At 42.6% G+C, this 15141-nt stretch overlaps 2 protein-coding genes across 5 annotated transcripts in view; both read right to left on the bottom strand.

Moving 5' to 3' along the window:
- Window positions 1-30: 30 nt before the first annotated feature.
- Window positions 31-2029, bottom strand: LOC105560581 (uncharacterized protein C1orf198 homolog). The gene is made up of 3 exons (XM_012009813.1): window positions 1734-2029; window positions 1326-1628; window positions 31-1244 (listed from the first exon to the last, which is right to left on the bottom strand). The coding sequence occupies exons 2-3, from the start codon at window positions 1614-1616 to the stop codon at window positions 663-665; spliced, it is 873 nt and encodes a 290-aa protein (XP_011865203.1). The 5' UTR covers window positions 1617-1628; window positions 1734-2029; the 3' UTR covers window positions 31-662.
- An 863-nt stretch (window positions 2030-2892) lies between these two features.
- LOC105560578 (altered inheritance of mitochondria protein 3-2-like) overlaps window positions 2893-15141 on the bottom strand; it is a 16338-nt gene continuing 4089 nt past the window's right edge. Inside the window, exons 3-10 of one of the 4 annotated variants that reach the window (XM_012009808.1) lie at window positions 11620-12077; window positions 11045-11328; window positions 8717-9590; window positions 8382-8644; window positions 8032-8318; window positions 6532-6943; window positions 6322-6423; window positions 2893-6232 (exon numbers count right to left, since the gene is read on the bottom strand). In XM_012009808.1, coding sequence (XP_011865198.1) covers window positions 5893-6232; window positions 6322-6423; window positions 6532-6943; window positions 8032-8318; window positions 8382-8644; window positions 8717-9590; window positions 11045-11328; window positions 11620-12077 — 3020 coding nt within the window. In that variant the 3' untranslated portion in view covers window positions 2893-5892. Of the gene's footprint in view, window positions 6233-6321; window positions 6424-6531; window positions 6944-8031; window positions 8319-8381; window positions 9591-11044; window positions 11329-11619; window positions 12078-15141 lie in introns of all 4 variants that reach the window. The other 3 variants (XM_012009809.1, XM_012009806.1, XM_012009807.1) reach the window with 3 other exon arrangements.

Below are 15141 nucleotides of genomic sequence, written 5' to 3'. Positions count from 1 at the left end.
ACGTATGTATGGGAAGTAAGTTATGGCGCATTCATGTGATACACATATATTGATATATAATCGACAAGACAGTTTGCATAAATCTTTTCAAATTATTGCTTGTAAATAGTGACCAGATACTTGCGAAATGCGCTAAGCATATCTATCTGTTCGTAAGCACTTATTATATATATATTTTTTTATACTATAAAATACAATGGTATAAAAAAGGGTATGGTAACAAATCTGAACTAGCTACGTTGTTCGATATCCAAAGGATACACGATACAGTTTATCGAGATCTAAGTAAAATTAAATCTTTTTAGGACCTATCTTTGGAAATTATTCTTTTTCAGTCTTCACTACTTAACTCTCTGAACTAGCCTGTCGTGTAGATTGTAGATGGTAGTACCCCAGTAGTACAGTACAAATAAGACATTACAAAATGTAGATATAAAAAGTCTTATCAAAGACTACGCGGTAAAAAATATTGTCCGTCTCTTTTCACGTATAAATATACTCTGCCTTTTACACACACGCATGCACATTTTTATACGACATGTAGCAGTAGAGTAATTAAATATCGCTACGGCTACATACTTTTAGAATATTATAGGAGTATCTTTTATGTGTAATACAAGATTTAAAAAAAAATTGAATCTCTCTTCTACAACGAAGCGAGTTTACCAATTATCAAGAAACTCGAATCCAGTCTTTGGTATACTTCTCTCTTCCTCTTCCTGATTCAGTTGGGACGACTGGAAGCTGCTGTAGGAGCTGGGTGTCTCCAGCAGAGCGGTCGACTCGTTTATGTCGCTCGATTTCGTTCGCGACGTCACCACCAGAGTATTCGATTGACTCTTGTCCGTGTCGGAGTCCCTCACCAAGCTCTCCATATCGTCCTCGATGTCGCCTTGTAACTTCAACAAGGAGGTCTTATTGATCAGTTTAGCAAATATGCTGTCGGAAGGCTCGCTGCCGATTCCGCTCGTCAGCAAGTCGTCGCACTGGTCGTTCTCGAACAGACTGCTGGCGTAACAGTCCGACGGATAACAACTGACTTGATGCGCGGAACTGTAGCTATCGCTTAGCGAACAGTTGTTTCTTTGCGCCATCGCGGGGCTAGAAAAAAGCGGCGATTCTCCAAAGTGGGTCCTCATCGATCTGGACTTTGCGTCCTCGCTGGAGTCGACCAGACTGAGATTCATCTGCGATTGAGTCATGAATGAAAACGGCGCGGAGTGCTCGTCTCGCCATCGCAGTGTCTGCAACACGGTGAAGAAACGGTTGTCAGTTTGCCGTCCGGATTCTCCCCACAAGTATCGACGACGTGCTATTGTACTCACGGAGCCGGTTTCGTCTATGACATATTTCATTCCGGTTTGTATGCGCAGCTTCGGATACCATTCAGGTAACTCCTTGGTCAACTCGACCTTCTTCAAGGTGTACTTCAAGGCTACCTCGGGCTGAATTATCGTCTCGTTGATGGCTTGATTGCGCTCCGCTGTGCTCAGGGTGCTCCATAGTCCCTCGTAGGCCTCTTTCGTGGCGGTTATGTCCTCGCCGATCCTCCGTGCTATGGGATTTATGCTGTGAAAGTATTCCTCCGCTCTCGCAGTAAGAGCGCTGGAACTCATTCCGTCCGAGGGCTGAAATACGAGCGTTTACTTGCCGATCGTCATCAGACGTGTGTAAAACGTGAAGAACAATCTGTCTATTGTCATAACATTGAGATAATATTTCGATATACATACTAGCTTGATTAATGTCACAAACAGAAGGAGCGGGCGTGTGTTACGTTGACATAATTATCCACTGTTTAGTACAAAATGACCGGATGAACGCTCGACGGGTGTCCCGTATGTAGAGCACGCGTGAACTGCCATCGTCGATCACATTCGCGAAAATGTAAGTGTGAAAACGAGCGTGTCAATCGAGAGTAATCAGGGAGATCGCCGAGGGGCCCATGATTCGTTTCTTGTTATTTCCTGTGCTTGACAGGAGAGCATGCTGGAACATGCCGCCATCGAGCGGTGGAGAAAGACACTCCGGATAAGCGCTTGGCGTAAGTACCCTTGTTGACGCGGGGAGTTGGAGCTCTGAAGGGTGAGGAGAATCTACCGTCGCGGCCATCTTGGTGACGGATATTTAGTGTCTATTGTTTTCGATAAATATTAAAGTTGTGATTATTTGATATGTATAAATAATTTTCGCGATTTGAAACTCTCGGAAATGGTAAAGAATTCTTGGAAATTTAGAGCGCCCACCTCTTTGCAGATCATGTTCTCTTGATACTTTACCAGTTTTTTCGCGATTTGAAGTTTGAAATTCTCGGAATTTTTGAAAAATTGTTGGAAATTTAGATTGTGTCATCTCTTAGCGGATTTTCGTGATTTCAAGTTTAAAATTCTCGGAAATAGTGAAAAATTTTTGGAATTTTAGAATTATATTTTTACTCGGTGACGAGAGTAATGGTAACTAGTTTCTTTTAAAAAGTAACTTTCCTACCCCTATTTTATGCACAGAGTAATTATAAGAGATGAATGAATTGACGTTGATGTAATTTTACAGTTTTTAAGGGAATAGGTAGTTTCTAATAGGTAGGGGAAATCACAATAAAATAGTCGAATGAAAAAAGTAACATGTGTATATTATTTTCTTCTTTCAAACGGGGATTATTTGAGCGAGTCGAGTCATTCGAGGAACTAATGAAGTCAAAATGCTTTCAGACACGTGAAACGAGAGATGAAACATCTCGGAATCTCGCTTTGTATTCGACTACAAAGGAACAAAATCATCAAATGTATATTCATTTAAATATATTTTAAGAGTTCCCTTAAAAACGAAAGTGAACAATACAATGCCCAACTGTTCTTACTTGTACATTCGGATTGCGACGGAAATATTCATATATATACATTATTCTTTTTATTATCATACACACATATACAATATTTTTATCAGTATCAGTCGCTTGCGATGATAGATCGTTTCTACAAATTTGACAGATAAATGGCTTCTTATTTCATAAATTAATATAAAGAATGATATATACGTAAAGAATAGTATAACAATATATTATGAAGGTAAGATAGAAAGTATGTAATATAAAGAATGAAAATACTTATTTGCGTATAACAATGTAACTAATAGGAATGATAATAAATAAAGGTTACATATTATGCGTATATGATAATATCTTTATAAAATATTTCTTAAGTATAAAGGAATACATTGTTAATCACTTTATCCTTCTTTTTACAAAATGTACAACTTAGTAAGTTGCGTTTTGATATTTTGTCACATACAAAATAAAAGCTTTCTTCTCCCAGCAAAAAATTGAGATAGTTTTCTCATCAACGTATCAACGCTGCGTTGTTTTCAGAATTGTAATTCTTATTAAAAGAGCCTACTCACCCTGAGCGTTAATCGAGAGAATATGTTTTTAAAAAATTAAGGATCGAACTGATGACAAATTTTGACATTACAAATAACAGTTCTTTTTTTCTAATGTTTACGATTCTTTTGGAAATAAGATGTTAAAATCTATCTCTGCCAGATTCTAATAAACGACATAGAGTTTTGCATTTCCGACCAAGTTTTTGGAAGTTACGCGCTTGATTCAAAATGCAAAAATCTGTGACAATAACATTTTAAGAAACATAATAAAATATTTAAAAAATTTCTTTATCCTTATAAAGAAATACAGTTTTAACACAAAAATGTCATCTTTTTTTATTTTATTATTTCTCAAAATTCCGTTGCCCGGCACACGAACAGTCAAAGTGAGTAAATCCTTCAAGATGGATATAACAATATTAGATATAATTTTATCAATAAACTCTTTTCAAGTATCATTTTTTTTTATTATCTGGCAAAATAATTCTGTCTGATTAGGTACATCAGCATAGTGTATCGCATATATTGCACATGTAAAATATTTTGTCATGTATTAGGTTGTACCACAACAAATTGTTGTATTTACTGGCCAACACAAAAATGTTTTAGAAAGTGCAAGTTTTATTCCGTACAAATATTAGCAGTAGGGTTTGAAGCTATCTAGACTCATATATCTTTTGGCAAGATTTATATTCTCAGAGTAAAATTTACCGAATCATTGAATCATTATTCAATCATTATTGAATAATTTTCAACATCAACCAATATAGTTTACTCTGAAAATCTTATTAACGTTTCTATCTGTCTAAACTGTATCATATTGCAATTTCAAATTTATATTAAAAAAAATATTCGCAATTCTTTCATACTGTGTCTAATTCTATAAGAGAGATTAAAGAAAAATGAATTCAATGATCAAAGAAAATTGTAAAGCTCAATACCGTTGCAAACTATAATAACGCAACCTGAAACATGTTTCGTTACAATTTTCATTCATTTTTATTCACTTGTCAACTTTAAACTGCTCGAATATCAATAATTTTATGTAGTACAACCCAATATTTTATACTCGATACTGTCAGTACAGTTTTTCGATGACAGAAAATTGTAAAACTTCGTATTAGGTATATCTTAAAGCTAAAGCAATGCGATAACAAAGATTTAGCAATGTATGCACTTTTTGCTAAATAATTTATACATAGAACATAAGTTTAGCTGAGAAACTTTTTCTATTTTTATTATTTTATTAAAAAAAAATATACAAAATAATTCATGGTTCAAGATTCCTTCTGTAATGATATATTACATTCCTCGTATTAAAACCCTTTAGCTACGAATGGCCACAGTGCATATTCACCGAGTACTGAGCTACTGTTACATACGAATGAACAATACAACAAAAATACGTACGAAGACGTTAAAGTGAAAATAAATTCCCAGACAATACGCGTGTCAAAAATATCTTTAAGATATCACAAAGACATCTCGATCTATCTTTTAAACAGTATATGTAAGTCATTTAAAAGATAACTTAAGAAGATTCCAAGAATATCTTTAGTATATTCCGAAATGTATTAAAAATCTATATAACGTGAATGTACATGATGTGAATTATGGCTTTTCAGTACCGTTGTACACTTCGGAATGCATTATAGCATGTATAGACCTACAGATTTTCAACGCTGTCAGTACATTTCGGATTCATCCTTAAACCTCTCAGATACGTACTGGTAGATTAGAATTCAACCAATCAAAATGGAACAGATTAAAACTATACTCATCCGATTAGTCGAATTCCAATCTCTAGTTTGCAATTCTCAATCTTCAATGTGTAGTCTAACATGGTATAATGTTAGACATATATCTAATATTTAGATACATATTGCTTGGATTATTGCAAACTATAGTTATTTCTACAGCAAACGAAATATGAAATAAAATAAAACGACAAATGAAATAAAATTAAAATACAGATATGGTCGTGCTGTTGCAAACAATCTCGAACTCCGGCAAAGCATACTAACGGTTCTTTCGTATGACGATAGCGTTTTCTCGGCTAGCGCTCTGCCGTAGCAAAAGGGTTGATTCTCTAGATTAACTGGATCTTAAAATCTTATTTTATCAAAATGTAGTATAATTTTAATAAGAAAAGTTTCATGTGAAGAATACTGTATTGCTTTAAGTCTACAAATATAAATTAACAAATTTTACGTCTAAGTCAGTCGTCAACCATTTTCCATTTGCAATGAAATAAAAAAAAATTCACAAATAAATCTCGCATATATTTCTTATATAAAGAGCATATTTCAGTATTTTCTTTATATACAAAACGTCGCGTTTATGACGACTTCACTTAAACTATATCACGGTTTTCTCTTCAGAAATCAGGACGTCTCATATGTCATGGTCATTGGCAATACAGCAACAAGTAAAGCAATTTCAATATAGGATGTAAAAACCAAAAAGGGTTGCGATTGCACACGTGGAATAGGCCGAATGCAAGTTTGTCCACAGTTACCCGTTCGATATATGCTTAAGAGGACCAAGACTTAATATAGAGGTAGCACCAAGCGCACCCAGATTGCAGGTGCTCGTGTTTCTCGCACCGTCTATCGTGATGATCGGTAAGCCGAAGTAACCACCAGTTTGAGCACTTAGCTGCGACAACGGTATGTAACTTTGAATGCCTAAGTTCGCCAAACGGTTCAGGACATGTGGCGACTTCAAATCCACGACCGGCAAAGCCAACTCCGTGCCTCCGTTTTGTGCCACGGTATCGACTTCCTTATGGTAAGCCTGTTTGTGCGTCGTCAACGCTTGAACTGTAGGATATTGAGCTGGACAGAGGTTACACCTTGAGGAGAAAGGAGAATTGATTAGTTCTATTCTCCCGTTACGTATTCAAAGGAAAAGAAACTCACGAGCAAGATAACTACAGCTTACCGGTGAAGTAGTTTGCTGGTTGTTCGATGAGTCGCCATATGTTGCGTTAACATGTCTTGATTTTGAAAGTTTTTATCGCATACCTGACACGTTAACAACGCTCTGAAAAGCATAAATATGTATCTTATTGCGCATCGAACTAATCGTCGATTAGCAAATCTAATAGCATAATTATGTAACAATCCGAGCGACAATGTAGACTGTCCTCACCTGGGTGGCCGACCACGCCTAACCACTGGCATCTGCGGCGGAGTGTCCTGCGTGAGATCCACGGTCGGCGGTCTCGGTGGTCGCTCAACTTGGTCATTGATTGGCGATTTGTTTTGCTTGTTTTGCGGAACAGCAAACTGCCCTTGTTCCTGCTGCTTTCTTTGTGAACTAGTTGGTATGATAGAAATAGCAGAATTCAGATTGAGCGCTGTAACATTTAAAGGCGGCTGTGAAGGTGGTAGCCTCTGCAGCTGCTGGGGGGGTATTTGCTTGTTTTGTTCACTTGTCTTATTTTTATTTGCAGCTGGAGTAACGGTTATACCTCGAGCCGCGAGGACATTTGCCACCGCCTTGGCGTCGGATTTCTTTCCCCCCGGATTCGACGTGTTCTGGACTTGAGCTGGGATGGAACCTTTAGATTAGTAAACAGACAACACTATTTTACTGTAACGCACCCCTTCTGCGAAGTAGTAATATGATAAAATTCTATTTTTAAGGATTCGTATTCTTTTACATACACTCAGTCCAAAAAAAAAGCGGTACACCTAAAATTTGTCAAACAATTACCAAATTTCGAATGACGATAACTACGCGAGTAATAATGATAGAAAGGTTTCTTAAGAAAAAAAAATTAAAGCTTGAAATCTCTACTTTAAGAATCGATACATCAGAGTTTGGCGAGATAATTTTTTTTCAAAATGGCGGATGACAAAATGAGGACATGCGAAATTGAAAAATTTTCGTCCGAGTTTGCGACGATCCATGGCGAGAGGCAAGTCTCCCCTTCGAAATGCTTTTTTACTCGTTTCGATACGATATTTCGCTGAGATATGCGCATTTAAAGTAAAAACCGGCCTTTTTTATTCAAATGCACATATCTCAGCGAAAAATCATCGTATCGAAACGAGTAAAAAAGCATTTTGAAGGGGAGACTCTGTACCATCGTATGCTTTTTATCCCATTAAGTTGCAACACTTGCCTCTCGCCATGGATCGTCGCAAACTCGGACGAAAATTTGTCAATTTCGCATGCCCTCGTTTTGTCATCCGCCATTTTGAAAAAAATTATCTCGCAAAACTCTGATGTATCGATTCTTAAAGTAGAGATTTCAAGCTTCAATTTCTTTTTTCGAGAGACCTTTCTATCATTATTACTCGTCATTCGAAATTTGGTGATTTTTTGACAAATTTTAGGTCTACCGCTTTTTTTTAGACTGATTGTGAGTGTACATTCGCAACACAAAACACAGCGAGCGAGAAAATATATCAAAGCAGATCTCACTAAAATTAAATTTCAAAATTGGAAATATAACAAACGTATTTTTGTTTTTCTGTAGAAGCAACTGAAAATATTGGACGAAATCACAAGAACTAAATTTCATAGAAGAGGCACTTTACACAGGCGCATTAAAAAAAATATATATATACAATATATAAGCAGTAGTAAAAACTTGAGCAAAACTATATTGATTACAGTCGAGCAGTCTTTTGATAAACTTACCAGGTTGCCGAACACTTAGAGTGATTGAATCTGTGAGGTGTATCGTAGAGTCGTTTCTACTAGTTTGCTGCGTGGTAGCCCCTTGAACATTTTGAATAACAGGTAGTCCATCATTTCTCTTCTGTTGAGCTATGACATGGCAGTCTGCATCTTCGTTTCTATCGGGCAACAGAACGTCCATACGTCTCTGTTTCACAGAGGTGTTGTTTTGCTGCACAGTTTGTTGCAAGGGCCTCTTCATACGCTGGCGAGGAACTGGACCGGCTGTTTGTGGTAACCGCGGCGCCCTGAAAATCAAAGGTTACCACCTAATGAAAATGCTCGCGTCTGCATGAGGGTTTATGCATTACCTGCTGTTTTGAACGACAGACGCCGGGTATCGTCCTCGTGGGACTTGTTGGGGTAGTTGAGGATGCATTTGCGGAGGAGGCGCGGCTAGTTGAGGATATGGACCCGGCCCATATTGATACAAATGCGCCATGTGCGGCTGATAATGTATACCTTGCGGGCCAGGTATTCTGTACAGCGGCGGCCGTCCTGGCGGTTGTACAAAATAATTTGGCGCGGGTATCATTGTGTTGGCTCCTGGAGGAAGACTAGGGGGCATTTGCGTCTGTGGAAGAGGCATACGCTGCACTTGCTGGGCCAGTTGCTGTACGGGTGGTGGTAGTTGTTCAAAGTTTACCGGCGGTATTTGCATTTGCTGGCCAGTAGCGCCGACCGTTGCCGCCGCTGCCACCGCCGCGTTAAACGTCGGCGAATTCGTTTGATGCGGCGACGTTAAGGGCGAGGTCCTGCTGAGCTGATGCGAGCCGTTTGTCGACGACACCTCGACGGGCGCGACGGAAACAGCGTGAGGCGAGTGCGTGGTTTGGCCTAAATGCGGCGTATTCGCGTTCGACGACAAATGATGAGGCGACAGTTGGCTCACGCTCGGCGAGAGCGGGGTACCGTGCACTTGCGCTCGATGTATCGACACCTCCATCGTAGAGTGGAAGATGAGGTGGACGCATTCCGGTATGTTACACTGATAGTGACCGGCTTTGCTGCGGTGCTCATCCAGATGCGCGATGTCCTTGAATTTCTCATTACAGACGCGACACGTATTGACGGTCTCCGCCAGTTTCTCAAGGGGCACGTATTCCGCCGTGTCGTTGGACATGCTGTTCGACAACGACACTTCGTTCGGATTGCGCCTCTGATGTTCAATGAGAAAGCTCTGCAAAATTGATCCGGCGCTGTCCATGTTTGCATCGCTGTCCCCCTGCTGTTCGCTGTCTTCCTTGTTGAAGTCCTCATTGTTCTTGCTTGACAAATCGGCGGACAGTTGATTCCAATTGAAACCTTGCGTCTGCGACGTGTCAGCCGATTCCCTATTCTTATCCTCATTGTCGCACACCGGGGCGCGTTCGGCCGTGTGGTTGGAAAATGTGAAGGACTTTGGATTAATGCTGATAGCAGGATTCTGTTCGAGGTTATGTATCATACTAGATTCGTGGCTTCTATCATCTTCCTCCTCCACCGACGTGCTGTCAATCAGTTGACCAGCTGACCTGGAGCTATAAAAAAACTAAATCCAGAAAGATATCGCGACTGAAATGTCTGTTAGTCGAGACACGAAAGTTTCTGCGAACAGTGTAAACACGAAGACCATCAAATATTTGCACTAGCTTAAAATTTATATCGAGAGAGCTTCGTAACGATCTCAATAAAGTTAGTATGAAACTTTCAAATTTCTCTGCTGATTCCCTACTCATCTCAGGCTGGAGTCTCATTTCGTCGTACAAAATTTTAAGCGTATCGATTGGCTGCTGGGTAGAACATTTCTAGATACTCGAGAATTTTGCTATCCTATAGTCAACACGCTTAAAAATACTTGTGCGACAAGTGAAATAGTATCCTTAGGAGGATCCCTCAGCCATCCTTTTTACCGATTCAGTCACATATAGTTTTTGCGCTTGTAATTCTTTTTATTGGCGCTTTTATGCACAAAGTAGTACCAACATTTTCATACTTAAAACACTCAGTTTAAAAGTAATAAAAAAGATATTGGTATTAAAAATTTTCAATTTGTAGTTTGTGTTGAATTCGAAATTGACTTAATAAAATTGCAAAATTCTTCTATACGATTTAAGTGCCATAAAGATAATTTTTAATTGTTCTTCGTTTTTTTATATAAAGTCGACAGTCCCTGATTTTGTCTTGCGCGTACTTTAATCGTAGAAACATTTTGTAATTTTATAAAGCCAATTTCAAATTTAACACGAATAAAAAATTGAAAATTTTAAACAGCAATATCTTTTCTATTCAACTTCTAAACTGAGTGTTTTAAGCATGAAAATGTTCCGCTATGCGGTCCGCAACTTGTATCCTGGTATTATCTTGTGCATAAAGGCCAATAAAAAGAATTGCAAGCGCAAAAACTATATTTGACTGTGTCGGTAAGAAAGATGGCTGAAGGATCCTCTTAGCCCGGGTCTACAATAGGTGTAGTAAGCCTTAAACCGTAAGAAATTGATCAATCACAAGCGATCATTCTCCTCACTTCAGAATGTGATTGGTCAATTTCTTACGGCTTAAGGCTTACTACACCTATTGTAGACCCGGGCTAAAGTGGGACAATTCCACAGTAAACTCTATACTGTATCGGAAGACCTACTGCTCTCTTGAAGAGTGCGGGCAGAGTGAGACAGACAAATGGTTCCAATCTCTGTCCAGATCGTGATTGGTCAACGATTTTCTATGCCACTTACAAGAGAAAGAGTTGGAACCGTTTGTCCTTTTTCAAGGGAGCAGTAGATCTCCCAATGTAACATAGAATTCCCTGCGATTTCCATCTTGAGGCCTGTGTCCGCGATGCTAGAACTTGGTCCAAGTTCTAGTTCCTTTCTAGCTTTTGTGGAAGAGTTGCCGGTTGATTGGCTGCACATTTTCCGGAACTAGAACTTGGGACAAAATTTTAGCATCGTGGACGTAGGCCTTTACGATCCAATACCGTATTCCGCCAACCCACCTCGACTGTTCACCGAGTTTCTTCAAGTTCTCAATAGTTTCCCTGCAGGTCGCCTCCAAGGCGTCCGTTTCCTCGTGATCCTCAGATTCGGAGAGCCTCTTCTCAGAAGCGTCAAAGTTGTCGGTGCTTTGTGTATCTTCGGCATTCTGATCATCCTTCTCAGACGGATTTGCCATATCACTCCCTACATCAGAGTCACTCTCGTTGATATCTGCGCTTGGCCTCTCATTCTCTTCCAGAGGATTGTGATGGTCGGTGTCCAACTTGACGCTGTCGTAATCATCCTGCAAATGGGATCGCAATGAGAGATGAGAAAGGTCCCAGGGGGGCCCAGCGTCGCGCCGCTCAAAGCAGGGAAACACAACTAGATTTTCCGGAAGGTCAACACGTTAAATCTGAGACAACACCGCGAGCCACAACAGCTAAATTTACAACTTTTTGCCTTCTTTGTCTCAACTACAAAACAGTACGTGGAGGTGAGGCAAGATTGAACCCCCCCCTAGATGTTTTCATTGGGTCAAGCTTGGACGTCTCGGACCGGATCCAGTTGTGTATCTCTGGCCTAAAGGACTCACTTGTTGATCCACCATCACGTTCTCAAAGGGTTCGTTGATCGTGTTCTCCGCTGCCTTGTCGCCTCGCGGATCATTTTCCTTGGCACCTGCCACGTCTCCCTGCTGATAATACTTGACAACTGGATAAAAATTATTGTTCACTACGGTGAAATCTTCCGACTGCGAGGACTTCTTCAGGGTGAGCTTGAGGGAGTCGGGTGCGCACTGCTTCTTCAGGGTCAGCTTCAGCGAGCCGGTCCTCTCGGGGTCGAGCCAGTACGTGTCCCTCCTCACCTTGACCACCTTCGGGCTGGCCACTCGCCTGAGGACGATGCGCAGCTTCCTCAGGTGGGTGTTGATGTGAACGCGCAGCGGTTTCTTCGAGGTGAAGCGCTCGCCGCAGATGTCGCAATCCAGGAGCGGCTGCTGCCCGCTCAGGCTGTCGACGTCGGACGAGTTGAGAGTGCCCTCGCTCTCGTCTGAAACAGAACGCATGGGTCCCGTCACTAGACCTTCCCTGCCGAGAAGGTTACATCTTCCCGTGTCGTATTCGCGCGCGCCTGTATTTCATTACACCGCGCGCACGCACACGCACACACAAACACACACATACCCCGCGCACACCGGCGCCCCCCGTCAACACTACGTGCGTGTAAAGTTTGTTTGGTGCGCAGAAGTTACATCGTTCCCGCGGGGCGCGCGGAGTAGGGGGAGAAACAGAGAGTGGAGACGGAAGGGAGAAAGAGAGATAGACGGCTAGATTTACAGGCGGCGAACGCACCGAGACGGCACGGGAGGTGGGCGCGACACGGTCTCCTCGTCCACGGGACGTCGTCGGGCCGGGTCAGCCGCGGTTTGCCGCGCGCTCTCCGTCAAGCCGCTCGCGCGTTCGCTCGCGGCCGAGGGCTCCACGATCCTCGACACGACACACGACTCGCGATTGTGCGCGCGCGCGCTCGCGCGCAGTCACACACGCCGTGACGCCGAAGGGTAAACGTGGGGGAGGACGCGGCTTCGCACCGACACACGTCGCGGCTCTAACCCGGCTGTGTATACATATGTATATTTATTTACATGGGGCGGCGTAAACAAGTCGCAACGCGCGCGCGATCAACACGCGTCTCGGCGGCGCGATCGGTACACGATGCCCCCGTGTACGTCGTGCGGTGGCTCCGCGCGCAGCAAAATGGCCGCCCCGCCGCCGCCGCCGGAGAATAATTGCCGCTCTCTCCTCGCCGAGAATTGAAAACACGACTCGCCAATCGATAACGCCGGGGCCGGCCAGAGCGCGCGCCCCATTGGCCGCTTTCGTATCGGCGCGCGATTTCCCGCCGCCGATTGGCCACTCCGCCGCGGCGAGTTCCGAAACCCCCCTCCCCCATTCCTCCCCGCCCCCCTGCCTGCCACACGAAGCCAAAAGGAGTGCTCGCGGAGCGCTGGAACTCCCTCGCCTACTCGACCGACCGACCGACCGACCGACCGAATTTCAACCGTGAATGGATCGATCGCGCTTTCCGTCCCGTCCCGTCCCGTCTCGTCCCGTCCGGTTCCGTCCCGTCTCGGAAGAAAACGGAGCTTCCAGTTCGCCGGAATTCGAGGTACAAAAGTGCGGGTCTGAGAGGGGAACGTGACCATTGTGAAGAGAATAGAGGGGAAAAAAAAGAAAGGACTTCGAGGGTGACGCGAGTAAACACGACCTGCTCGCCTCGAGATGTTGGGAGGGAGAGCGACGCGAGGTTTACTCGGTAAAGTGAACGAGTGCGACAGAGAAAGAGAGAGAGAGAGGACGACGGGTCGTCGCAGTGTTGACGGTCGTGCCCGTCGGCGGCCTTCGTGGGCGCGCGAGGAGTCGCGGAGTCGCGCGACGTCGGGTGTTTACCGCGCGGCGCTTTTTGCCGCGTGTTTGCGAATTCCTAACCTGTACGCGGCCGACTTGGCGAGTCCCGCTCGGTCGGCGCCGGAGCGACCGGGACGGCTTTCGCGTTTTCCCACGTGGCACCCTTCGCGCACTTCGATCTCCGTCGAGCGGGAGTTGACGGAGACGACGCTGGTGCTCGTTAAAACGCACAAACGCCGAGTGACATTCATATTTACGACTTACGGCCCGTCTTTACCCAGCGCGGAGTAACTTTAATCTCGGTTTAAAGTACTTTGTTATCTGTCCCTGAGGCCCGTGGTTTGTTTTCTGTCCCTGCACTGGTGAACTAGTGCAGTAAGACAAGTATATATTTTCTCATTCTAGCTTACTGCACTAGTTCACCAGTGCAGGAACAGAAAATAAACCTCCGGTTTCACCAAACGTCGCTCAACCTTAATCTCAGCTTAATTCACGTATGTCTCCTTCTAAAGGAACAATTGGAAAGAGACAACGGACGAATTAAGCTAGGCTTAAAGTTAAACAACATTGGTGAAACCGGACCGTATTTGTGAAACTAGAAAAAGACGTGAAGCAAATTGAACCAAGATTAATAGGGAATTCGGCAGCTCGCACTAGTGCGCACTGAGATTTGCCTACAGTCAATTCCTATATTTAAGAAATGTCTTAAATACTACAGTAAAATGATCTGCACAGCATTCGTATGGATCTTTTTTTTTGTCTGAATACTTCTCGAACATGTACCTGAGATGACCATAAATATAAGAGTAGACTCTGAACAAGCCAGCGCAAGCTGCCGAATTCGTTATAACATTGAACCATAGTATAACTACCCATATAGCACAGCGACATCACAATGATATCAGTGTGATATCTGTTTAAGGATATCCCATATCCCAGAGATATCTTGAGATATTCAAATTACATCAGTGTGACATCACGGGAATATCCAAATGTCCGCCTTTTATCACATCCCAAGTTAATATCTAAGAGACATCTTTGTGATGTCCCAAAATAATGTTAATGTGACGTAACATGCAATGAGACGTCCTTGCGATATCTTTTTATCTAAAAAGATATCGCAATGATGACGAGTCAACATCGGTATCGTCAAATTGACGTCGATTCGACATCGATCAACGAATCATTTCTCACTGTGTCGTCATTTGTTTTGTTTTGCGTCGATCCCTGTTGCGCGTCCGACGTTGATTTGGTCAAACCAATGAGAGAAAAGTTGTATGGGTGGTAGTGTAAAGCCCGCTGCAGACGATGCCGTCGCGATTGCTTGCGATTTAGTAAATTACTAGAAATCCTGAGTGCTGAGTGGTGCAATGATAGTAATTTATTAGATTGCAAGCAATCCAGCAGGAAAAACAGCATCGTCTGCAGCGGGCTAAACTTTGATAAGTGCGCACACGCCCGCTGCATTGCTGACCAAAGCAATGGCGGAATACCACGTGATCGGAACGGCAAAGATCAAAGGGGTCTACTAGTTATACTATGGTGAAACTGTGTTGGTAAAAACGGGCAATATTTTGTTAAGAACATGGACATAGTAAATATAGACTGGGCGTCCCATTGAATAAGCTGAAGCTTGTCGAGAGAGAGAGAGAGAGAGAGAGAGAGAGAGAGAGAGAGAGAGGGAGCAGATTTAAGAAAACTTTATT

This window comes from Vollenhovia emeryi, unplaced genomic scaffold, assembly GCF_000949405.1.
Source record: "Vollenhovia emeryi isolate VEMERY1.0 unplaced genomic scaffold, V.emery_V1.0 DF939227.1, whole genome shotgun sequence".
Lineage (NCBI taxonomy): Eukaryota > Metazoa > Arthropoda > Insecta > Hymenoptera > Formicidae > Vollenhovia > Vollenhovia emeryi.
The sequence above is the reverse complement of the archived record's forward strand: the minus strand, read 5'-3'. Positions and strand labels throughout refer to the sequence as shown.